Below are 26,726 nucleotides of genomic sequence, written 5' to 3' on the forward strand. Positions count from 1 at the left end.
GGCTCAAAACAGGTGGCTCACCTGCCCTGAATGATGGGTCTCCACTGAACTTATCTAGAACACTGCAGTCCATCTGGGTGTTTAACCTTCCCAAGTTCCCCAATGTCACCCTGCTTCTCCGTACATTCCACTGGCTTCCAGTCGAAGCTCACATCCACTACAAGACAATGGTGTTTACTTACGGTGCAGCAAGAAGAACTGCCCCATCTCTACCTTCAGGCTCAAACCCTGTATCCCAACCAGAGCACTCAGTTCTGCCACATCTGGTCTCATGGCCGTCCCACTGCTACAGGAGGTCAAGCTCCCTCTCAGCCCAGTCAAAGCACTTCTCTGTCCTGGCACCCCAATGGAGGCAACAGCTTCCATCTGATGCTAGGACCCTATGTCTTTAAAGAGTATCCCGACCCCCCAAGAAATATTTAGTTTTTATTTCACCTTTATTTAACCAGGTAGGCAAGTTGAGAACAAGTTCTCATTTCCAATTGCGAACTGGCCAAGATAAAGCAAAGCAGTTCGACACATACAACAACACAGAGTTACGCATGGAGTAAAACAAACATACAGTCAATAATACAGTAGAAAAATAAGTCTATATACAATGTGAGCAAATGAGGTGAGATAAGGGAGGTAAAGGCAAAAAAGGCCATGGTGGCGAAGTAAATACAATATAGCAAGTAAAAATAAATAAACACTGATGGTAGATTTGCAGTGGAAGAATGTGCAAAGTAGAGATAGAAATAATGGGGTGCAAAGGAGCAAAATAAAACAGCTCTGACAGCTGGTGCTTAAAGTTATTGAGGGAGATAAGTGTTTCCAGTTTCAGAGATTTTTGTAGTTCGTTCCAGACATTGGCAGCAGAGAACTGGAAGGAGAGGCGGCTAAAGGAAGAATTGGTTTTGGGGGTGACCAGAGAGATAAACCTGCTGGAGTGCGTGCTACAGGTGGGTGCTGCTATAGTGACCAGCGAGCTGAGATAAGTTGGGACTTTACCTAGCAGGGTCTTTTAGATGACTTGGAGCCAGTGGGATTGGTGATGAGTATGAAGCGAGGGCCAGCCAACGAGAGAGTACAGGTCGCAGTGGTGGGTAGTATATGGGGCTTTGCTGACAAAAAGGATGGCGCTGTGATAGACTGCATCCAATTTATTGAGTAGGAGGCTATTTTGTAAATGACATTGCCGAAGTCGAGGATCGGTAGGATGGTCAGTTTTACAAGGGTATGTTTGGCAGCATGAGTGAAGGATGCTTTGTTGCGAAATAGGAAGCCAATTCTAGATTTAACTTTGGATTGGAGATGTTTGATGTGAGTCTGGAAGGAGAGTTTACAGTCTAACCAGACACCTAGGTATTTGTAGTTGTCCACATATTCTATGTCAGAACCGTCCAGAGTAGTGATTTTGGACTTGCGTGCAGGTGTAGGCAGCGATCGGTTGAAGAGCATGCACTTAGTTTTACTTGTATTTAAGAGCAATTGGAGGCCACGGAAGGAGAGTTGTATGGCATTGAAGCTCGTCTGGAGGGTTGTTAACACAGTGTCCAAAGAAGGGCCAGAAGTATACAGAATGGTGTCGTCTGCGTAGAGGTGGATCAGAGACTCAAAATAAAATGTGCAAAGTAAAAATACAATAATAATAATACAAATAATAATGTTTCACTGACTAATTGAGGAAGATAAATGTATTTACTGTGATATGTGATTGTCTCACCTGTACTTAATGTGCTGGTGACATCACAGGGTCCGAGAGAACTCCTGACTGTCGCCATACAAAAACACTCCAGGCACTCAGCCCATAAGAACCATTCATACTGTCAGATCTAATATGAAGAACTGAATACAACCATAAGAACCATTCATACTGTCAGATCTAATATGAAGAACTGAATAGAACCATAAGAACCATTCATACTGTCAGATCTAATATGAAGAACTGAATACAACCATAAGAACCATTCATACTGTCAGATCTAATATGAAGAACTGAATACAACCATAAGAACCATTCATACTGTCAGATCTAATATGAAGAACTGAATACAACCATAAGAACCATTCATACTGTCAGATCTAATATGAAGAACTGAATACAACCATAAGAACCATTCATACTGTCAGATCTAATATGAAGAACTGAATACTAAAGAGAAGAAGAGGTTGACCAGTACATATTCATGTAACTTTATTTTTCATTGGCAGATTAATAAAGTTTGCATCAATGCAGTTATCCAAACACATTCTTGATCAGTAACTAAAATAACTCATCTAGTTTTAAAGACAATTAATAAACACATGTATCAATTTCATAAACTGTGTATCATTATATAAAGTTTTAAAATAATCCCTCCAAACTAATGGTGAAAAGTGATCATCTCTATCTGATACATGTTAGGGGTGGTGGAAGATAGCCTAGTGGTTAGAGCATTGGGGCAGTAACCAAAAGGTTGCAAGATCGAATCCCCGAGCTGACAAGGTAAATCTGTTGTTCTGCCTCTGAACAAGGCAGTTAACCCACTGTTCCTAGGCCATCATTGTAAATAACAATTTGTTCTTAACTGACTTGCCTAGTTAAATAAAGGTTCAATAAAAAAAGTGGCTCCTTCCCACAGAATACTGCAGAGGGACAACCTGCTCTCAGAGCAAAACGTATTATGTATTACAAAAACAGCCGTGCCACTCCATTTAGTATGTTAGGTTATATTACATTGGACTACCAATAAAAACTGAACTAAAATATAAACTAAACATGTAAAGAGTTGGTTTCATGAGCTGAAATAAAAAATTCCAGCAATGTTCCATATGCACAAAAACATAATTTCTCTCTAATGTTGTGCACAACTTTGTTTATATCTCTGTAAGTGAGCATTTCAGCCTTTGTCAAGATAATCCATCCACCTGACAGGTGTGGCATATCAAGATGCTGATAAAACAGCATGGTCATTACACAGGTGCACCTTGTGCTGGGGGACAATAAATGGCCACACAACATCAATGTCACAGATGTCTCAAGTTTAGGGAATATGCAATTGTCATGATGACTGCAGGAACGTCCACCATAGCCAGATAACTCAATATTTATATCTCTACCATAAGCAACCTCTCACGTCCTTTTGGAGAATTTGGCAGTACATCCAACCGGCCTCACAACTGCAGATCACATGTAACCACAGCAGCCCAGGACCTCTTCACCTGCAAGATTGTCTGAGGAGGAGGAGGGGGGGGGGAGGGGGGGGCTGAGTAGTATTTCAGTCTGTAATAAAAACCTTTTGTGGGGAAAAACTCATGCTGATTGGCTGGGCCTGGCTCCCAAGTGGGTCTATGCCCTCCCAAGTCCCACCCATGGCTGAGCCCCTGCCCAGTCATGTGAAATCCATAGATTAGAGCCTGATTTATTTCAATTGCCTGATTTCCTTACACGAACTGTAAATATTTGAAATTGTTGTATTTAGATTGTTGTTTAGTATAATACGACTTATAGGATGTATCGTATGTTACGATTTACAATTCGTATGTTATCTTACACATTGCTATTCATACAATATGTTACGAACTTGTAATATGTATGATATGTTACGAATTCCAATTTGTTGTTGCAAACATTAGCTAGGTTAGGGTGAGGGGCGTAAGGTAGAGTTAAATGGGTTTAGGGAAAGGTTAGCTAACATGCTAAGTAGTTGCATGCTAAGCTAACATGCTAACATAGATAAAAAGTAGTAAGTAGTTGCAAAGTTGCTGATTAGCTAAAATGCTAAAATCCTCCTTGATGAGATTCAAACACACAGCCTTTGGCTAGACATTTAACTTACACGCCCAACCCTCCACAGAGCAGGAGTAAGGCTTCTCCCCTGTGTGTATACATTGGTGTGTTAAGTTGCTATGGTGAGAGAAACTCACCCAAATGTCAGAGCAGATGTAAGCATGCTTCTCTCATGAGTGTGTTCTCTGATGAACTTTTAGCTCAGTTGCTGTTTTGAAGCACTTTCCACAGTCAGAACAGACGTAAGGCTTCTCTCCATGTATATGTTGATGTTTTTTTAAGGTATCCAGTCGAGAGAAACTTACCCCACAGTCAGAGCAGGAGTAAGGCTTTTCTCCTGTATGTGTTCTCTGATGAACTTTTAGATGAGTTGATGTTTTGAAGCACTTTCCACAGTCAGAACAGACATAAGGCTTCTCTCCTGTGTGTGTTCTCTGATGAACTTTTAGCTCATTTGATGTTTTGAAGCACTTTCCACAGTCAGAACAGACGTAAGGCTTCTCTTCTGTGTGTGTTCTCTGATGAACTTTTAGATGAGTTGATTTTGTGAAGCATTTTCCACAGTCAGAGCAGACGTAAGGCGTCTCTCCTGTGTGTGTTCTCTGATGAACCTTAAGCTCAGTTGATGTTTTGAAGCATTTTACACAGTCAGAACAGACGTAAGGCGTCTCTCCTGTGTGTGTTCTCTGATGAACCTTAAGCTCAGTTGATGTTTTGAAGCATTTTACACAGTCAGAGCAGGAGTATGGCTTCTCCCTTTTATGTATTCGTCCATGTGATTTTAAGTGGGAAAGTTGAGAGAAACTAGTCCCACAGTCAGAGCAGATGTAAGGCTTCTCTCCTGTGTGTGTTCTCTGATGTACTTTTAGCTCCTTTAATGTTTTAAAACATTTTCCACAGTCAGAGCAGGAGTATGGCTTCTCCCCTGTATGTATACGTTCATGTGATTTTAAGTGGTAAAGTTTAGAGAAACTAGTTCCACAGTCAGGGCAGGAATAAGGCTTCTCTCCTGTGTGTGTTCTCTGGTGAACTTTTAGCTCAGTTGATGTTTTAAAACATTTTCCACAGTCAGAGCAGGAGTATGGCTTCTCTCCTGTGTGTGTTCTCTGATGAACTTTTAGCTCAGTTGATGTTTTGAAATATTTTACACAGTCAGAGCAGGAGTAAGGTTTCTCTCCTGTATGTATACGTTCATGTGATTTTAAGTTGGAAAGTTGAGAGAAACTAATTCCACAGTCAGGGCAGAAGAAAGGCTTCTCTCCTGTGTGTGTTCTTTGATGAACTTTTAGATCACTTGATGTTGTGAAGCATTTTCCACAGTCAGAGCAGACGTAAGGCTTCTCTCCTGTGTGTGTTCTCTGATGAACTTTTAGCTCATTTAATGTTTTAAAACATTTTCCACAGTCAGAGCAGGAGTATGGCTTCTCCCCTGTATGTATACGTTCGTGTCTTTTTAAGTGGGAAACTCGAGAGAAACTAGTTCCACAGTCAGGGCAGAAGAAAGGCTTCTCACCTGTGTGTGTTATCTGATGGACTTTTAGCTCATTTAAAGTTTTAAAACATTTTCCACAGTCAGAGCAGAAGTATGGCTTCTCCCCTGTATGTATACGTTTGTGTCTTTTTAAGTGGGAAACTCGAGAGAAACTAGTTCCACAGTCAGGGCAGAAGAAATGCTTCTCTCCTGTGTGAGACTTCTGTTGAACTTTTAGCTGAGTTGATGTTTTAAAACGTTTTCCACAGTCAGGGCAGAAGAAAGGCTTCTCTCCTGTGTGTGTTCTCTGATGAAGTTTTAGCACCGTTGATGTTTTGAAGCATTTTCCACAGCCAGAGCAGGAGTAAGGCTTCTCTCCTGTGTGTATTTTTAGGTGTACTTTTAGCTTTGATAGAAATGGGAAAATCTCTTCACAATGTGGGCAGAGATGAGACCTCTTAGCTCTGTCATCCTCCTGCTGTTGCTCTCTGGATGTAGAGAATGTCTCAACATGGTCTCCTGTGTGAACATCAGAAGAACCAGTTAGTTGGTGTGATATACATGTCAATCAAATGTATTTTATGAAGCCCTTTTTACATCAGAAGATGTCACAAAGTGCTTAACAGAAACCCAGCCTAAAATCCCCAAAGAGCAAGCAATGCAGATGTAGAAGCACAGTGGCCACAAAAAAACTCCCTAGAAAGCAGGAACCTAGGAAGAAACCTAGAGAGGAACCAAGCTCAGAGCGGTGACCAGTCCTCTTCTGGCCATACCGGGTGACAGGTAGCCTAGTAGTTAGAGCAACCGAAAGATTGCAAGATCGAATCCCCGAGCTGAGAAGGTAAAAATCTGTTGTTCTGCCCCTGAACAAGGCAGTTAACCCACTGTTCCTAGGCCGTCATTGAAAATAAGAATTTGTTCTTAACTGACTTGCCATGTTAACCTGTTTGAGCGCATGTCCAAACGCTAGCCGGACATCTACAACAACATCCGGTGAAATTGCAGAGCGCGAAATTCAGAATACAAAAATCGTAATATTAACTTCTTGAGTGTAGGGGGCAGTATTTTCGTTTTAGGCTAAAAAACGTACCCATTTGAAACTGCCTATTTCTCAAGCCCAGAAACTAGAATATGCATATAATCAGATTAGGATAGAAAACACTCTAAAGTTTCCAAAACTGTCAAAATATTGTCTGTGAGTATAACAGAACTGATATTGCAGGTGAAAACCTGAGGAAAATCCAACAAGGAAGTGCTGTTTTTCCTGAAAGCTCTCTGTTCCACTGGATGCCTTGCCTCCATTTAAAGGGATATCAACCAGATTCCTTTTCCTACGGCTTCCTCAAGCTGTGTACAGTCTTTAGACATAATTTCAGGCTATTATTTTGAAAAATTAGCGAGAAAGAACCCATTGCGTCAGTGGATGGCTGGGTGCCAGCAGAGTTTTTCATGCGCAACAGCCATTTTCTCTCTCTCGCCTATGGAAGAAGCAACATTCCGGTTGACATATTATCGATTATATACTGTAAAATCAACCTGAGGATTGATTATAAAAAACATTTGACATCTTTCTACGCACTTTACGGATACTATTTGGAATTTTCGTCTGCGATGTCGTGACCGCTCGAGCCTGTGGATTTCTGAACATAACGAGCCAAACAAATGTTGGTATTTTGGATATAAAAATAATCTTTATGGAACAAAATTAACATTTATTGTGTAACTGGGACTCTCGGGAGTGCAAACATCGGAAGATCATCAAAGGCTTTCGTGACTTTCGGGACCAATCTACTTGGCTGCCTGCTGTTTGTAATATTTTGTCTACTGAGAGAGATGTTCTTACATAAACGCTTGTTATGCTTTGGCCGAAAAGCTTTATTGAAATCTGACATGCCAGGTGGATTAACAACAAGTTAAACTGTGTTTTGCTATATTGCACTTGTGATTTCATGAAAATTAAATATTTTTAGTACTTTAATTTGAATTTGGTGCTGTGCAATTCAGTGGATGTTGATGATAATGATCCCGCTAACGGGATGGGTGCGTCAAGAAGTTAAACATTCATGAAAATACAAATGTCTTACATCATTTAAAAGCTTCTTGTTAATCCAACTGCGTTGTCAGATTTCAAAAAGGCTTTACGGAGAAAACATACCAAGCGATTATCTGAGGACATCGCCCCACATCAAAATACTTTTTCAACCAGCACAGGTGTCACAAAATCACAGACAGCAATTAAATAAATCACTTACCTCTGAAGATCTTCCTCTGTTTGCAATCCCAAGGGTCCCAGCTACACAATGAATGGTCATTTTGTTCGATAAAGTCCTTAATTATATCCCAAAAATGTCAGTTTAGTTGGCGCACTTCATTCAGTAATTCACTCGTTCAACATGCACACAAACAAATCCAAAAAGTTACCGGTAAAGTTCGGCCAAACAAGTCAAACGATGTTTCTAATTAATCCTCAGGTATTCTAATATCTAAATAAACAATAATATTTAAGACGGAGAATAGTGTGTTTAATAGCGAAGATGAATAATGAAGATCGCACTCTTAATGATCGGCGCAACATGACTACTTTTCTAATGGGGAACACCCTGGAAAAACTACAAATACTTGTTCATTTAAAAAAAAAAAACAAGCCTGAAACCCTTTCTAAAGACTGTTGACATCTAGTGGAAGCCATAGGAACTGCAATCTGGGTCCTATCTATTTGTATATCCCATAGGCAAGCATTGAAAAAAACGGTGACCTCAAAAAATAAAAATTCCGGATGGATTTTCCACAGGTTTTCGCCTGCCATATCAGTTCTGTTATACCCAATGGTTATACCCATTATTTTAACAGTTTTAGAAACTTCAGAGTGTTTTCTATCCAATGATATTAAGTATATGCATATCCTAGCTTCTGGGCAGTTTACTTTGGGCACGTCAGTCATCCGAAATTCCGGACAATAACCAGTATGATAAGGACATAAAATAAAGGTTTTTAAAAATCTAAAAAATCAAATAAATACACTACCATTAGTGGTGAAAAAAATGAATCAATTCTAAAGTTTGGGGTCCCTTACAAATGTCCTTGTTTTTGAAAGAAAAGCATTTTTTTTGTCCATACAAATAATGTCAAACTGATCAGAAATACATTGTTAATTTTGTAAATGACTATTGTAGCTGGAAACGGCTGAAGATCTCGTACAATGCAGTGTAATACTCCCTTCACAGAACAGCGCAAACTGTCCCTAAACAGAAAAGTGTCTAGAAGGCCAGCATCCCGGAGTCGCCTCTTCACTGTTGACGTTGAGACTGGTGTTTTGCGGGTACTATTTAATGAAGCTGCCAGTTGAGGACTTGTGAGACGTCTGTTTCTCAAACAAAACACTAAAAATACTTGTCCTCTTGCCCAGTTGTGCACCGGGGCCTCCCACTCCCCTTTCTATTCTAGTTAGAGACAGTGTGCGCTGTTGCTGTTCTGTGAAGGGAGTAGTACATAGTGTTGTACGAGATCTTCAGTTTCTTGGCAATTTCTCACATTGAATAGCCTTCATTTCTCAGAACAAGAATAGACTGATGAGTTTCAGAAGAAAGGTCTTTGTTTCTGGCCATTTTGAGCCTGCAATCTAACCGACAAATGACCCAGATACTAAACTAGTCTAAAGAAGGACCGTTTTATTGCTTCTTTAATCAGCACCACAGTCTTCAGCTGTGCTAACATAATTGCAAAAGGGTTTTGTAATGATCAATTAGCCTTTTAAAATGATAAACTTGGATTAGCTAACATAACATGCCATTGGATCACAGGAGTGATGGTTGCTGATAATGGGCCTCTGTAGATATTCCATTTAAATAAAATAAAACAGTTTCCAGCTACAAAAGTCATTTACAACATTAACAACGTCTACACTGTATTAATGGTCAATTTGATGTTATTTTAATGGACCATAAAAGCATCAATCATCAAGCATCAATCGCTAGTTCGGTGCAGCAGACTGCAGGGGTGTAGTGCTGCAAGAGCGATGAGCCGCCACGTTGGTGTTTGTTTAGTAAAGTTAGATCAATGTCTTGGACGATCACCTAATGATTAACTAGGCCATTAAGAACAAGTCTTATTTACAATAACTGTAGAAAAGACCCATGGAGTTGGTGGAATAATCCTTTAATTCATTGCCATTTACTCAGCTGGGCCAGGGGCGCTTTAATTAGGTCAGGTGGAAATGTCCGACAGATCTCAACTCCATAAAAGGAGGAAATTGCCATCGCCTGATCTCGCTGCTTTCGCTTAACTCCATCTGATCCAGAAGTTCTGTGCGTCCATGAATCCACGTAAGTCCATGAATCCACGTAAGCCCACCCGACTCTGTTACCTTTCATCTGAACTATCTGTTGCGATCCGGAGATGGGCAATCAGTTATTGTTAATAGTTATTACCGCGGAACGCAGCTTGGAGCGCACGCTTCAAACATATTGTGTAATGTGAATTGTCAATGATCACGGCCCTACGGATGTTCATAGGCCAATTATGCAATCGATATGGTTCATGTGTATTGAAATTAATTATATGTACACATGAAGACAATTGAAAGAGTGAAATGAGAAACGTCATTGTTTGCTAACTTATTGACTTTGATAATGGGGATTATAGATTGTATTGTATTGTAGCGACCCGCACAGACAGCTGTGTGTTATGTGTTAGGCTAGGAGGTGGTTGTGTTGTACTGACCAGTACCCGGTGTTCGCGGGGTCCGACATGTCAATCAACCTGCTATCTGCCAATCACGGGAATGCCTGGAATGTTCTGATGCCGGGCATCCTGGTGGTTGGCGGAGTGGCGTGGAGGGGGTTGGGCAGGGGGGTGGAGCATTGGAAGTTAAGACCAGGTTCAGCTTTTGTTCTCTCTCTTACGTCTGGGCTTCACAAGAGAAGGTCACGATTGGCTTGTGGGTTATCTGTCATCTTTTTGGCGTGTGCTACGGCCCAAACAGTAGCCTGTGTAAATTTGGTTTAATAAACCGTCAATTCGCAAACTCAAGCCTCTGTCTGGACAATTGTTCATTTATGATCTAGTCAGGTCATTACATTGGTGTCAGAAGTAAAAACGTTGATACAAGTTAGCCAGCTAGCTAGCTGACTTATGTGGCTAGCTACCGTAGGTGAGAACGGGGATTGAAAATGCTTCGAGGGAATCCGAAAGTGAAGGTGGAGGTAGGGGACGATTATGGCCAAGGAGGTGCGTGTGAATGGACGTCGGGGGTTCTGTCTGAGGAGATCGCCAGGGCGTCGGAGCGCAGAGGCCGCTTGAGGGAGGACGTTAGAGCGATGGCGGATGAAGCGGGCATGAGTGCTTCGTCGACTGTATTTCGCGCGGATTCTGGTGGGCGGACCGAAGTGGTGACGTCGACGCGGCGTGACGAGGAATCTGGGGCTCAGGATGTAAACAAACATGGCGGCGCCCAGTTCCCGGCTGCGTCCGTATCTGTTAAGACCCCGAAGTATTCCGGTAAGGCGGATTGGGAAGCTTTTCATGCTCAGTTTGAACTGTTAGCTCATTTTAGGGGGTGGTCGGATGAAGAAAGGGCACTGCAGTTGGCTTTATGCCTCACGGATGAAGCTCTGGCCTGTTTGATATTGATTAGCCCCGAGGACAGGCATGATTATGGTGCTTTAGTGGGAGCACTGAGGAGGCGCTATGGACAGTGTGTACAGCCCGGGCTACTGCGCTCCGAACTGAGTAATAGACGCAGGCAGCCTGGAGAGCCTCTACGGGTGCTAGCTAATGACATTGAGAGCCTCTCTCGGCGGGCATATGCTCACATGCCCCCCTCCGTGCAGAGCGAGCTAGCACGGGACCAGTTCATACAGGCGCTCTCTCCTACGGAGCTGCGCATACAGACCCAGCTGGCTCATCCTGAGTCATTGCAGACAGCCTTGGAGATGGCTTTGGAGAGGGAGCTGATGTGGGCTGGGGCTTCAGCTGGGGCTTTGGTGGGGGTGCAGGGAGACACACCCTCTGTGCGAGCTGGGGGGCAGAGCAGCCCGGAGCCGGAAAAGCCTGCTTGGGTGGCCGAAATGACAAAACTCATTCGTGCTGTGTCGCTACAGGCGGAACAAAACACACGCCCTGGTCCCAGGGTCTGCTGGGGTTGTGGCCAGCCAGGCCATCTGCGCCGAGATTGCCCCATGTCCCCCAGAGCTCAGGGAAATGGCTCGGGGTCCGCATATACCGGGTAGTGCGGACCCCTGGCTTTCTATCCCAACCACCATCATCTTCAGGAGGAGCCCACCGGCACAGACGGGGAAGCAAGGCTCCACTTCCCCCAGAAGCAGACGAGGGCAAGCGGATGGAGCCTGTTGTTGTGGTGGGCCAGACCTGTGTTGGGGACTTTTGTCATGTCCCTGTCACTGTGGAGGGGGTGCCCTGCTCCGCCCTGGTGGACACTGGGTCCACAGTAACCCTGGTGAGGCCAGATATTGTGCCAGGTTGGACTCAGTGTGAGCCTACAACTGTGCAGCTCCGCACAGTCACAGGTGAGCTGGCACCCATGAAAGGGAAGGGAATAATGACTCTGACAGTAGGGGGCAGGACTGTGCGTCATCCTGTGTGGGTGGCGGCTGTGCAGGACCCTTGTATCCTGGGGTTGGACTTTCTTAGGAGCACAGGCTGCCAGTTAGACCTAAATAGGGGCACACTGAGCTTCCAGGGAGGGACGGAAGTCACCATGGCCCCCCCTAATGTCACATTCACTCAACCCAACAAACCCTTTACTCCAACAGTTAAAGCAGCAGAGACTCATGGCTGCGCCCCCTCCCCCACAGCTGTGTGTGACTTTTCCCCAGTCCCCCTGTCACCTACGGCGGTGTGTTACATTTCCCCAGCTACCTCCATGACACAGCCCTCTGTGAGCCCGGGCCGCACCCCCAGCCCAGCTACCCCAGATGGGAGAGGAGAGGACACTGTCTGCAGTGAGGGAGATATGGGGAGGAACTGTGTTGGTCTTGACCCCGAGCAGCAGGAACGGTTGTGGCAGTTGCTGTTTGAATTCAGAGACAGCTTTGCGTTGAGTGAGGAAGAGGTGGGTCAGACTCATCTGGTGCAGCATGAGATCGACACAGGTGATGCTCGACCCATCAAGATGCGTCCCCGCCGTATCCCGCTGGCACGCCAGGAGGCGGCAGACAAGGCTGTGTTGGAGATGCAGCGGGCAGACTTCATTGAGCCCTCAGACAGCCCCTGGGCGGCGCCAGTCGTCATGGTTCCGAAGAAGGGGGCAAGCTGAGGTTCTGTGCGGACTACAGGCGGCTGAATGAGGTAACCAGGAAGGACTCATACCCCATACCACGTATCGATGAGTCGCTGGACCTGGTTAGGGGGTCCTCCTGGTTCTCCTCACTAGACCTCCGCAGTGGCTACTGGCAGGTGCCCCTCTCCCCAGAGGCCAGAGCCAAAACTGCGTTCTCCACTAACAGAGGACACTGGCAGTTCAAGGTCCTGTGCTTTGGCCTGTGCAATGCTCCAGCTACTTTTGAGCGTTTGATGGACAGGGTGCTGGATGGCATCCCCCGACAGCAGTGTCTGTTATACCTCGATGACATCCTGGCCCATGGCAGCTCCTTCCAGTCAGCCCTGGGGGCGCTACGGTGTGTGCTGGAGAGGGTGGCTGCCGCAGGTCTGAAGCTCCACCCCGAGAAGTGCCACTTCATGAGGAGAGAGGTGTCCTTCTTGGGCCACCGAGTGGGGAAGGAGGGGATCAGCACCATGGAGGACAAGGTCGGGGCTGTCAGAGACTGGCCCACCCCCACCGACCAGCGTCAGCTGAAGAGCTTCCTGGGCCTGGCCTCGTACTACAGGAGGTTTGTACGGGGCTTCTCAAGCGTTGCTGCTCCACTGAACCGCCTGCTGCCGAAGGACAAGGCTTTCACTTGGACAGTGGAGTGTGAGGAGGCGTTCAACACCCTCAAACGTGCACTGATCGAGGCCCCGTGCTCGCCCCCTGACCTCACCTTGCCCTTTATCCTGGACACAGACGCGAGCAATGTGGGCATGGGTGGGGTGCTGGCCCAGGTGGGGCCAGAGGGGGAGAGAGTGGTGGCGTACTTCAGCAAAACATTTGACAAACATGAGCGCCGCTACTGTGTCACCCGGCGGGAGCTCTTGGCTGTTGTGGCTTCCGTCAAACACTTCAAGTACTACCTGGGTGGTCTGCCCTTTACTGTAAGGACTGACCACTCTGCTCTCCAGTGGCTCATGTCTTTCAGAGAGCCAGAGGGGCAGGTGGCACGCTGGTTGGAGGAGCTTCAGCCGTATGACTTCACGGTGGTGCACAGGGCAGGGGCACGCCACTCCAACGCCGACGCCATGTCCCGTCGGCCCTGTACTGCAGACGGCTGCCGCCACTGTGAACGGAGAGAGGGACGGGAGAGAGAGCTGCGGGCAGAGGAGGGTGTCTGTGCCACAGTGTGTCGGGCGAGCGGGCCTGTCTGCTGTGAGCTGCAGACTGTCGACGTGGCTGAATGGCGGCAGCAGCAGGGACGGGACACAGACCTACAGCCAGTGCTACAGTGGGTAGAGGCGCAGGTGAGGCCACCATGGGAAGAGGTGACAGCGCTCTCACTCGCGACCAAAGGGTTGTGGTCGAAGTTTGAGAGACTGCGGCTGGCTGATGGCGTGCTACAGCGGGCATGGAAGGAGTCAGCTACGGGAGAGGAGAGGTGGCAGGTGGTGGTCCCAAAAGCATTGCGGGAGGCTGTGCTCCAGAGTACTCATGGGGGTGGGGACTGGACACTTTGGGGTCACAAAAACACTGCGCCGTCTCCGTCAGGGCTTCTACTGGGGGCAGCACAAGAGGGATGTGGAGGACTTTTGTCGCCGCTGTGACAACTGCACAGCGAGAAAGGGCCCCCAGGCCGCTCTCATGCTCAGCTCCAACAGTTCCCAGTGGGGGCTCCCATGGAGAGGGTGGGAGTGGATGTAGTTGGGCCGTTCCCACCACAGACAGTGGAAACTGCTGGGTGCTCACGGCCATGGACTATTTCACAAAATGGCCCGAGGCCTATGCTCTGCCTGACCAGGAGGCAGAGACCATCGTCGACGCCCTGACAGCGGGGATGTTCAGCAGGTTTGGAGCTGCAGAGTCCATCCACAGCGACCAAGGCAGAAACTTTGAGTCCCGTGTGTTCGCCACCATGTGTGAGAGGCTGGGTATGCACAAGACCCGCACTACTCCTCTCCATCCTCAAAGTGATGGCCTTGTGGAGCGCTTCAACAAAACGCTTGGACAGCAGCTGGCCATCGTCTCTTCCAAACACCAGCGTGACTGGGACAAGCACCTGCCTATGGTCCTCATGGCATGCCGCTCCGCCGTCCAAGACTCCACCTCCTGCACGCCTGCCCTCCTCATGCTGGGGAGAGAGATCCGCACCCCTGCGGAGATGGCGTTGGTCGGCCCCTGGATAGCCCTCATGTTCCTCCGGGGCCGGAGTATGCCCGGAGACTCCAGGACCGCCTGGAGACAGCCCACACCTTCGCCAGAGAGCAGCTGGTGAATGCAGGTGTGAGGCAGAAAAGGAACTATGACGTGCACACCCGGGAAGGCACTTTGTGGCTGGGGAGCTGGTCTGGGTCTACAGCCCCCTAAGGAAAAAAGGCAGATGCCCCAAGTTGGACAGTCACTGGGTGGGACCCTGCAGTGTCCTGGAGAGGGTAGGGGAGGTTGTGTACCGGGTGCAGCTTCCTCCCAGGGGGAGAAAGGTGGCACTGCACCGGGACAGGTTAGCCCCATACAGAGGGGCCTCTTCTCCCCAAACCCCAGGAACCCCCACAATTCCCCTCTCGGGCAATGACATTCTCCAGGCACCCACCCTCAGGTGCCGCAGAAAAGGCTCCAGACAGCCCACTCCCCCTGTCTCCCCCCCTGTGTCACCGCGTGGTTCCCCAGAGCCACGGACTGTATTACCCGTTCCCGCTTCCTTGTCCCCCATATCCTTGCCTTCATCCCCTGGTTCCCAGAGGGGCACTCTGCGACCATCACGGCCACGCAGGCAAAGGAGACCTCCGGGTCGCTTCAGAGACTTTGTTTGTTCCCTCGGGGACGAGGGACTTTGTGGTGGGGGGGCTGTGTAGCGACCCGCACAGACAGCTGTGTGTTATGTGTTAGGCTAGGAGGTGGTTGTGTTGTACTGACCAGTACCCGGTGTTCGCGGGGTCCGACATGTCAATCAACCTGCTATCTGCCAATCACGGGAATGCCTGGAATGTTCTGATGCCGGGCATCCTGGTGGTTGGCGGAGTGGCGTGGAGGGGGGTTGGGCAGGGGGGTGGAGCATTGGAAGTTAAGACCAGGTTCAGCTTTTGTTCTCTCTCTTACGTCTGGGCTTCACAAGAGAAGGTCACGATTGGCTTGTGGGTTATCTGTCATCTTTTTGGCGTGTGCTACGGCCCAAACAGTGGCCTGTGTAAAGTTGGTTTAATAAACCGTCAATTCGCAAACTCAAGCCTCTGTCTGGACAATTGTTCATTTATGATCTAGTCAGGTCATTACAGTATTCACTGTTTGTATTCTTTCATGATTTATGATAAATAGTTACGAGCCTAAATGACTCGCGGATGATTACTATTGACTTCTTACTGAACTGGACTGTTGAATTCCCTAAATTATGTTAATAATGAATGATTTGATCTTTGATTATGAATTTGATTGGATACATGTTATTTGTTTCCTTTGTGATGCAGCACAGACTACTCAGTAAATATACCACTTTATGGTTAAAGGAATTCCTGCCTCAGTCTCATCCATTCCTCTGTCACCACCTGTTCACCTTCACTGTCAGTCATCCTACCTGTCCAGCTACCCACACAGATTCCACTAATCTTTCAATAACAGCCTTCCGGGTAACAGTGGGTTAACTGCCTTGTTCAGGGGCAGAACGACCTTGTCAGCTCAGGGGTTTGAACTTGCAACCTTCTGGTTACTAGTCCAACGCTCTAACCACTAGGCTACCCTGCTGCCCCAGCTATACCATCCTCCACTCAACATCACAAGGGGGATAGAAGAATTTGTATGTTTAAAGTAATGACTAAGATATTTCACCCTGAAACTGTATCACTGTGTGTGAAATCCATTAGACACATAAGACTATAAGTTGATAATGTGTGCACCGTTGGCAGGATAGAATTACAACATTGTGTTCCTTACAGGACATTCTGTCCCCACCCGGAGTGGAGAAACTGTTAGTCTTGCAGAAAATGATGAAACATGTTGCAGAATATGATAAACAATGTAAGTGTACAGTGGAACAATACAGCCATCCTAAAGCGGGGTGGGGTTCTCGACTGATGTGTGTATAAAAGATGGGCTCTGAACTTGAGAGGGCAGAACTCTCTGAATAAAGAATTGATCATTTGTATGCTGGGACTTAGAGCCTTACAACCTCTAGGATACAGGTGGAGTTATACAATAGTTCAGTTAGAACATTGGGATAGAAATTCTCGTGACAAAGGGGGTTAGTAACTACAGACTCATTTCATAGAACTTTAAAACACTGGCAGTTTGTCTACTCAACTTCTTTAGTCTACTCTCTGATCACTCCAGATAGCCCAGTGAATAAAACAAATGCTGACAATACTGTTGTCATCCATACAAGTCTTAGCAGCATGAAATAACATCTACAATGCATTCAAAAGGTATTCAGACCCCTTGACTTTTTCCACATTTTGTTACATTAGTCTTATTCTAAAATTGATTCAATTGTTTTTTTCCCCTCATCAATCTACACACAATACCCCATTATGACAAAGCAAAAATAGGTTTTTAGAAATAACTGAAATATTACATTTACATAAGTATTCAGACCCTTAAGACAATAGTTAGTTGAAGCACCTTTGGCAGCGATTACAGCCTTGAGTCTTGTTGCGTATTTAAGCTACAAGCTTGGCACACTTGTATTTGGGGAGTTTCTCCCATTCTTCTCTGCAGATCCTCTCAAGCTCTGCCAGGTTGGATGGGGAGCATCTCTGCAAAGCTATTTTCAGGTCTCTCCAGAGATGTTTGATCGGGTTCCGGTCTGCGCTCTGGCTGGGCCACTCAATGACATTCAGAAACTTGTACCGAAGCCACTCCCACATTGTCTTGGCTGTGTGCTTAGGGTCATTGTCCTGTTGGAAGGTGAACCTTCACCCCAGTCTGAGGTCCCGAGTGCTTTCAAGTAGGTTTTCATCAAGGATCTCTCTATACATTTACATTTACATTTAAGTCATTTAGCAGACGCTCTTATCCAGAGCGACTTACAAATTGGTGCTTTCACCTTATGACATCCAGTGGAGCAGCCACTTTACAATAGTGCATCTAAATCTTTTAAGGGGGGTGAGAAGGATTACTTTATCCTATCCTAGGTATTCCTTAAAGACCTCTATACTTTGCTACGTTCATCTGTCCCTTGATCCTGACTAGTCACCCAGTCCCTGCCGCTGAAAAACATCCCCACAGCATGCTGCTGCCACCAACATGCTTCACCGTAGGGATGGTGCCAAGTTTGCTCCAGACATGCTGCAGAGATGGTTGTCCTTCTGGAAGGTTCTCATCTCCACAGAGGAACTCTGGAGCTCTGTCAGAGTGACCATCGGGCTCTTGGCCACCTGCTGGAACAAGGCCCTTCTCCCCCGATTGCTCAGTTTGGCCAGGTGGACAGCTCTAGGAAGAGTCTTGGTGGTTCCAAACTTCTTCCATTGAAGAATGATGGAGGCCTCTGTGTTCTTGGGGACCTTTAATGCAGCAGAAATGTTTTGGTACCGGTCCCCAGATCTGTGCCGACACAATCCTGTCTCGGAGCTCTACAGACAAATCCTTCGACCTCATGGCTTGGTTTTTACTCTGACATGCACTGTCAACTGTTGGACCTTACATAGACAGGTGTGTGCCTGTCCAAATCATGTCCAATCAATTGAATTTACCACAGGTGGACTCCAATCAAGTTGTAGAAATATCTCAAGGATCATCTCATAGCAAAGGGTCTGAAAACTTAAACGTAGATAAGCAATTATAATTTTCTTTGACATTTGCAAGAATTTCTAAAAATCCTGTTTTGGCTTTGTCATTATGGGATATTGTGATGTCATTATGGGATATTGTGTGTAGATTGACGAGGAAAAACATGTCATCAATTTTAGAAGAAGGCTGTAACCTACCAAAATGGGAGAAATGGGAAGGGGTCTGACAATGCCTTGACTTTTTCCACATTTTGTTATGTTACAGCCTTATTCTAAAATGTAAATAAAAAATTATTCAGCAATCTACACACCCCCATAATGACAAAGCTAAAACAGGTTTAGACATTTTTGCAAATTTATACAAAATAATTTAAAAAGCAAAGAAAAACAAGACACTCAAAATTGAGTTCAGATGCATCCTGTTTCATTGATCATTCTTGAGATGTTTCTAAAACTTGATATATAAAACATTAAATATACACTACTGTTCAAAAAATGTGGGGTCACTTAAAAATGTCCTTGTCTTGAAAGAACAGCACATTTTGTGTCCATTAAAATAACATCAAATTGATCAGAAATACAGTGAAGACATTGTTATTGTTGTAAATTACTATTGTAGCTGGAAATGGCAGATATTTTATGGAATATCTACATAGGAGTACAGAGGCCCATTATCAGCAACCATCACTCCTGTGATCCAATGGCATGTTGTGTTAGCTAATCCAAGTTTATCATTAGAAAACCCTTCTGACTTTATGTTAGCACAGCTGAAAACTGTGGTGCTCATTAAAGAAGCAATAAAATTGGCCTTTGCAACTCTGCCTAGAAGGCCAGCATCCCGGAGTCGCCTCTTCACTGTTGACGTTGAGACTGGTGTTAAGTGACACCAAACTTTAGAATTGAGCTCAGGTACATCCTGTTTCCATTGATCATCATTGAGATGTTTCTACAACTTTATACAAACAATGGTGTTTGTTTAGTAAAGTTAGATCAATGTCTTGGACGATCACCTAATGATTAATTAGCAGTCCACATAACCAAATATTAGAGCATAACATTACTGTTACAACAAATAGAACACCTAATTTCTTACGAGATTTTAGGATGTTTTGCTGAATCGTCCCAAACTCAACAGCGCCATTAGGCAGAATGTGCTTTGATTAAAACAAAATACAGGAATTCTATATCATTTAACACCATCTGCTCTAATTTTCTAACTAAACAGTAATTCAAGAAGATTTAAATGCATATTCCCATGAAATTGATTGAGATCAAACGATTGGCATGCAGACGCAGCTTGGTCATTTCACTGGTAAAACGTGAAGAATTATAATTCAATATTGACAGTGATGATGCCATGGCCTATTTTGAAATGAGGTATGCCTAACTTGGTGATTGAGGGTATTAAACATTTTCAATGTTCTTGAGACAATGTGTGGGCAAAGGCAGGCGTTACAAGTTTTCTTTAAATTTGCTTCGCTGTGGAGTCTTGAGTTGTTCAGGGATGTGTGATGTCAGAATTACAGAATTCAACCTAGCAATAGACTGGTCATAACTTATGGAGGTCTAATTTAATAAGATCATTTATAGATAGTACCAGCTCTTACCATGACTAACAGTTGTCCTAATCTTCTCCTCCTCTTCTTCATCTTTAATGTTGACATTCAGCTCCAGTGTTTGACTGCAGTCTTCCAGCTTCACTGATGCCATCTCTGGATCCTGCAGTGCAAACTGGGCTCCACTGTCACAATCAGGACCCAGTGTCTGTAGGTTTGTACTCCGTGTGGAAGGAGAGAGGCAGGCTGGGTTTGTCCTCACTGTTGAAGTTACCGGCCTCAGACTTAATCTGAGTCGGTCTGTAGTAATAAAGACAAACAGACACAAAAGTTATTTTCTTGACAGTTCTGGCACTTTATTCTGTAAAAATATTTATCTTTTTTATTGTTCAATTATCTAATTTCAGTAGATCAGGTAGATAATCCTTGACAAAATATTCATTCACATTAGACAACGTACACATTTTAAATTGCACAACATAAATGCACTTAATCTATAGTAGATTTCTAAATTCACATAAATGCATAAATGACTCAAAAACCATTGAGTACAAGATCACAGTATGTTTCAGGCAGAACTATGTACTATTTTATGAATAACCTTGTATTCACTGTATTATTTCACTCACAAAAAAAATCCCGTCTACACCATATTAAGAATGATCAGGGGTCGTACAGTAGCAAGTCAAATTCAAGGACTTTTCAGGCACTAATATTGATTTACTTTAAGCCCCTTGTGAAAACCCTGAATTATAGATACATATAGAAACTGTATGTGTCTGAATATTAGTACACATGTAAAAAACAGATAATATTTACATTCAGCTTCAAAACTGTAGTGCAATGTTCTCTCTCTGATGAGGAACTACCTGCACTGAAGTCCGTTGATGCAGACCTCCTATGGTATCATGGAGGTCCACAAACAAATGTTTAAGGTGCAGGTCTGTCTAATTCTGCACTAAGAAAATAAAACAAGAAATCCCTATTAACTTCTACCACACCCTCCCCTTCCCCAAAACCCTCCAACACCCCCCAATAAACTATATCAATAGATCCCTTTCTGTGTTTGCAAACATTGGGGTCGATATCATGCTGAGACAATCCACCCTTAGGTTATCCAGCTTATCAAAAACCATACCGACAGTAACATCTGTTACCCCCAACAACTCTGCTGCAGTTTACAAGATAACTTTAAACCTGGTATTTCTGCTTTACACAATCCAAGTTGTTGATAACCTCACCAATGAAAGCTATGAAGTACATATTATTCAATATTAAAGTATCCTTTGTCACAGTGCATTTATGGTTGAAAGATTTCTGAACAGGCCTCGAAACCATGTCAGGAATAGTAGAAAGACCAGTTCTGACAGTAGGTCCTCTTACTACAGGACCAACCATGGAAGCTCCATCAGTCTGACAGTAGGTCCTCTTACTATGGGACCAGCCATGGAAGCTCCATCAGTCTGACAGTAGGTCCTCTTACTACAGGACCAGCCATGGAAGCTCCATCTGTCTGACAGTAGGTCCTCTTACTACAGGACCAGCCATGGAAGCTCCATTAGTCTGCACTGTAGTTCCACCAGTCTGTCTTACAGCCTCTGCATATGATACATCATGACAGATTCTATATCTCTGAGCATCTCTCTGCACCTGGAATCCACCAAATGCTGCTCTGTGTGTCCTCCGCACAATTGCAACACTTAACCGTGACATTGCTCCAACATTCACTGTAATCATGTTCCCCACCACACTTGGCACATCTTTTCACTCAACAGCTACATGTCCCATTCTTTGGCATTTAAAAACACTGTGATGATTCACCGTTGCTGCTCCAGTTTCAACTGTTCTGCTATGGAACCCTGACCTGTTCACCAGACGTGCTACCTGTCCCAGACCTGCTGTTTTCAACTCTCTAGAGACAGCAGGAGCGGTAGAGATACTCTCAATGATCGGCTATGAAAAGCCAACTGACATTTACTCCTGAGGGGCTGACCTGTTGCACCCTCAACAACCACTGTGATTATTATTTGACCCTGCTGGTCATCTATAAACATTTGAACATCTTGGCCATGTTCTGTTATAATCTCCACCCGGCACAGCCAGAAGAGGACTGGCCACCCCACATAGCCTGGTTCCTCTCAAGGTTTCTTCCTAGGTTCTGGCCTTTCTAGGGAGTTTTTCCTGGCCACTGTGCTTCTACACCTGCATTGCTTGCTGTATGGGGTTTTATGCAGGGTTTCTGTACAGCACTTTGTGACATCAGCTGATGTAAGAAGGGCTTTATAAATACATGTGATTGGTTGATTGATGAGGCTGGGTCAAATTCTCTGACATTGAAGCTAAGGAATCCTTTTCTGTACTTTTCCAGACAAAACCTTCTAACACCTCAACAGCACTGATAAGCTTTCACTTCTTTAACCCTCTTTCCTACTGATCAACCTTTAGGCTTCAACCACTCTGTCTCCCTTCACATGTTCTTTAACAATATCATCCATGGACATAGATATTGGGACCTCAGAGATTATTAGTCCCTTCAATGTAGCATCAGCTCCAGGGTCATGGCTTCTGAGCTTTGTCCCATTATGATTTTCCAATTGAAGAATCTTCCCTTGCTGAACCTGACTAGTACAAGATATTAACAATCTACCATTGTCAATTTTTTACTTCACCTTTATTTAACCAGGTTGGCTAGTTGAGAACAAGTTCTAATTTACACAGATGAGGCCCAGGTTATCTTCACCTCTCTTTTTATAGCCTTGGTTAATCAGGGTGTAAACGAGGCCCTGTGGTCTCCTCAAACACCATCCCAACTTTCCACTGTGACACATTATTACTCTAGCTCCCTACCGTGGGCCTCTAGAGTTACTATACTACACGCACCATTGCTTCCAGTATCACCAGTATCTGTTCTTCTTATGTCTTTGCACTACAGACCATTCACATACTAGGCCCTCATCCTCCAGCTCCATATCATCAGAACTGTCCCCCACATTGATCGCATTCCAGCACAGCTGTTGCTTCTCAAACTCTCCATTTCCATTGTTTCAGGAGTATCAAACTCATTCCATTGATGGCTGAGCCTTCCAGGTTTTCATTTTTTCATTTAAATTAAAACCTAGACAATCAGATGAGGGGAGTTCCTCACTAATTAGTTAGTGACCTTAATTCATTAGTCAAGTAGAAGGGTGGAGCTAAAACACGCAGACACTTGGTCCTCCATGGAATGGGTTTGATACGTGCTCCCATTCATCCGCATTAATCGACGCCATTCCATGCAGTTGGCCTCTCTCTCCAAATGGTGAAGGATAACTTCAGTTAGATTCCCTCTATTTTGACACTATCACACAGCCTCATTTCACCACGAGCAAACTCCTAGAAAGACAACCAAAACCGTTGAAGCCGCCATTTGACGAGCCTCTTCCGAACCATCCCGATCTCGCGAGTTTACATGAAAGAAACAGTGTATGTAAACTCGTGAGATTAGGATGGTTCGGACGTGGCTATTTACCAGCTCATAAAGAACATTTTACACAAAACCAAGAACATGTAAAAACGAACTCGAATAAGTGGAATCTTTATGAAATGACTTTGAGGAAATTGTGTACATACACTCAGATAAACCCAAAGTCTAGCTATGTGACTTGTAAAATCGTTCTTAATCACGTTCTTCACTCACTCGTTTTGACCCCAAAACAACACATACAATTACAACCTTTACCAAACGTGATAATACCTTGACGGATTTGTTACCTAATATATTATTTCGACATTAGAAAGTTTAAACGTGCTATTACATACCTGTAATAATACATTTGAAACGGACACAACCACTATAGACATAACAGCACAGTTCTGTCGTTTTCTACCCGGAACTTCCTGTTCCCAACTACGACAGTGTACAGCGTAATCTTCTTTGGTATACTGACATTTACACAAATATAACGTGTCTGCCGCTATCTACTGTACGGTTAGTAAACTGTAAAAGAAATACATGTCCATTGCGGAAACAACGACATCAACACAAAATACAATAATAGATCAAATAAAAAACATCGCAATGGAAGGTATCCTAGTGGTTAGAGCGTTTTGCCCGTAACCAAAAGGTTGCTAGATCGAATCCCTGAGGTGATAAGGTAAAAATATGTTGTTCTGCCTCTGACCAAGGCAGTTAATCCACTATTCCTAGGCCATCATTGTAAATAAGAATTTGTTCTTAATTGACTTCCCTAGTTCAATAGAGGTTCAATAAAAAAGCCATTTAAAAAAAGTGTATACTAGCTCCTTCCCACAGAATACTGAAGATGGATAACCTGGTCTCAGAGCAAAACGTATTATATGTTACAAAAACAACCATGCCACTCCATTTAGTATGTAACATTACATTGGCCTACCAATATAAACTGAACTAAAATATAAACGAAATATGTGAAGTGTTGGTTTCATGAGCTGAAATAAAAAAAATCCAGAAATGTTCCATGTGCACAAAAAGCTAATGTCTCTCAAATGTTGTGCACAACTTTGTTTATATCCCTGTTAGTGAGCATTTCAGCCTTTGTCAAGATAATCCATCCACCTGACAGGTGTGGCATATCAAGATGCTGATAAAACAGCATTATCATTACACAGGTGCACCTTGTGCTGGGGGACAATAAAAGGCAATGGTGGCACCAGCTTCCATCTGATGCTAACGTCCTCCTGGTGAGATTCAAACACGCAACCTTTGGCTAGACGTTTGAGTTACACTCCCACCCTTCCACAGAGCAGGAGTAAGACTTCTCTCCTGTGTGAAAACATTGGTGTGTTTTTCAGTTGCTCTGGTGAGAGAAACTCACCCCACAGTCAGAACAGACGTAAGGCATCTCTCCTGTGTGTGTTCTCTGATGAACATTTAGCTCAGTTGATGTTTTAAAACATTTTACACAATCAGAGCAGGAGTATGGCTTCTCTCCTGTATGTATATGTTGGTGTGTTTTTAAGGTATACAATTGGAAGAAACTCTTCCCACAGTCAGGGCAGACGTAAGGCTTCTCTCCTGTATGTATACGTTCATGGGATTTCAAGTGGGAAAGTTGAGAGAAACTAGTTCCACAGTCAGGGCAGAAGAAAGGCTTCTCTCCTGTGTGTGTTCTCTGATGAACTTTTAGCTCATTTGATGTTTTGAAGCATTTTCCACATTCAAAGCAGGAGTAAGGCTTCTCTCCTGTGTGTATTTTTAGGTAAATTTTAGCTTTGATAGAAATGAGAAAATCTCCTCACAATGTGGGCAGTGATGAGACCTCTTAGCTCTGTGATCTTCCTGCTTTGCTCTCTGGATGTAGATAATGTCTCAACATGGTCTCCTGTGTGAACATCAGAAGAACCAGTCAGTTGGTGTGATATACATGTCAATCAAATGTATTTTATGAAGCCATTTTTACATCAGTAGTTGTCACAAAGTGCTGAACAGAAACCCAGCCTAAAATCCACAAAGAGCAAGCAATGCAGGTGTAGAAGCACAGTGGCCACATAGAAAGCAGGAACCTAGGAAGAAACCTAGAGATTAACCAGGCACAGAGCGGTGACCAGTCCTCTTCTGGCCATACCGGGTGACAGGTAGCCTAGTGGTTAGAGCAACCGGAAGGTTGCAAGATAGAATCCCCGAGCTGACAAGGTAACAATCTGTCATTCTGCCCCTGAACAAGGCAGCTAACCCACTGTTCCTAGGCCGGCTGTTGTCAAATCGATCCGGTTAACAGGATTTCAGCCGGAAGAACAGTCTAAAATGACATTACATCATTTCACAAATAGTTCCATCTTTACTCATTCATTCTATACAACAACTAGATGTAAGCCTCATAACTGAGACTTTTGTATAAACAGTATTATGGTAATGTGGCTGTATTGTCGCTCATGAGTTTACCAAAATTGTACCAAACGGACCAGTTCGTAGCTCATTACTTCACCGATCTTTTATACATTCTCCAGAACATGAATGTCGTTCGGTTCTCCAGTTCTGTGAGGTGGAAGAAATTCCTTTGTTCTCTCTATGAAACTCACTCTCTCTCTATACTTTCTGATCATGAGGCAGGATTCTCCTCCAGGAATTTACGACCTGAGGTCGCAGCAGCCTGGGAGTAGGAGCGACAGAGAGAGGGGGATGGTGCATATGGAGAGGGTGGTGCTCACTGTTCCCAAAGAGGGCAACGTCATGACAGCAGGTAGTTTGCCCCTGGTGTTGCGTTGTGCAAACCTCACCATTCTCTGGAGAGCCTTGCGGTTGATGGCGGCGCAGTTGGCATACCAGGCTGTGATACAGCACGACAGGATGCTCGATTGTGCATCTGTAAAAGTTTGTCAGGGTTTTGGGTGACAAGCCTATTTCTTCAGCCTCCTGAGGTTGAAGAGGCGCTGTTGCGCCTTCTTCACCACACTGTCTGTGTGGGTGGACTATTTCAGTTTGTCTGTGATGTGTCGGCCCAGGAACGTAACTTTAATTTCAACTTGCTGTCTTGTTCAGCTTCAGAAAAACTGTAAATATGTCACTTGAAACATAGTTTTTTGTAATTCATTAGACAAAAGAGAAGAGTTTTACCAGTACAAATTCATATACAAACTTTGTTTCATTGGCAGATCAATTTAGTCGGCTTGAATGTGGTTTTCCAAACACATTTATTATCAATGACTAAAATAACAATTCTAGTTTTGAAAATACAATTTAATAAACACATGTAGTCAGTAATTTCATAGCCTGTTTATAATTAAAGAAATGGTAATTTAGTGGTAAATTTTTTTCCCAAACTAGTGGTGAAAACTGATCATCACACCATCTCTATCTGATACATGTTGTCTTCGACATCATTCCCACAGAAAACTGCAGAGGGAAGCACTACCACCCAGTCAACCATCAGACTACATTGTTTTAAGTGATGGGCACCAATATGGAAAGTATATATCAATAACAGTAGGATTTTTTCAAACTGATATCGATACC

At 44.4% G+C, this 26,726-nt stretch overlaps 1 protein-coding gene across 1 annotated transcript; it reads right to left on the reverse strand.

Annotated features, from left to right (window-relative positions):
* Positions 1 to 2,147: 2,147 nt before the first annotated feature.
* On the reverse strand, positions 2,148 to 23,643 carry LOC135573319 (oocyte zinc finger protein XlCOF6-like). The gene is made up of 3 exons (XM_065022248.1): positions 23,555 to 23,643; positions 19,808 to 20,056; positions 2,148 to 5,741 (listed from the first exon to the last, which is right to left on the reverse strand). Exons 2-3 carry the CDS (start codon positions 19,908 to 19,910, stop codon positions 3,922 to 3,924), a joined length of 1,923 nt encoding a protein of 640 aa, XP_064878320.1. The 5' UTR covers positions 19,911 to 20,056; positions 23,555 to 23,643; the 3' UTR covers positions 2,148 to 3,921.
* Positions 23,644 to 26,726: the final 3,083 nt, after the last annotated feature.

The sequence above is a fragment of the Oncorhynchus nerka genome, linkage group LG2 (assembly GCF_034236695.1).
Source record: "Oncorhynchus nerka isolate Pitt River linkage group LG2, Oner_Uvic_2.0, whole genome shotgun sequence".
Classification (NCBI taxonomy): Eukaryota; Metazoa; Chordata; class Actinopteri; order Salmoniformes; family Salmonidae; genus Oncorhynchus; species Oncorhynchus nerka.

Bases quoted from the DNA above. Each gene is read 5' to 3' on its own strand.
- LOC135573319 (XM_065022248.1), bottom strand. From the start codon at position 19,910: ATGGCATCAGTGAAGCTGGAAGACTGCAGTCAAACACTGGAGCTGAAT. The intron at 5,742-19,807 runs GTAAGAGCTGGT...ATGTTCACACAG, and splicing joins TAGGACAACTGTTAGTCATG to GAGACCATGTTGAGACATTC.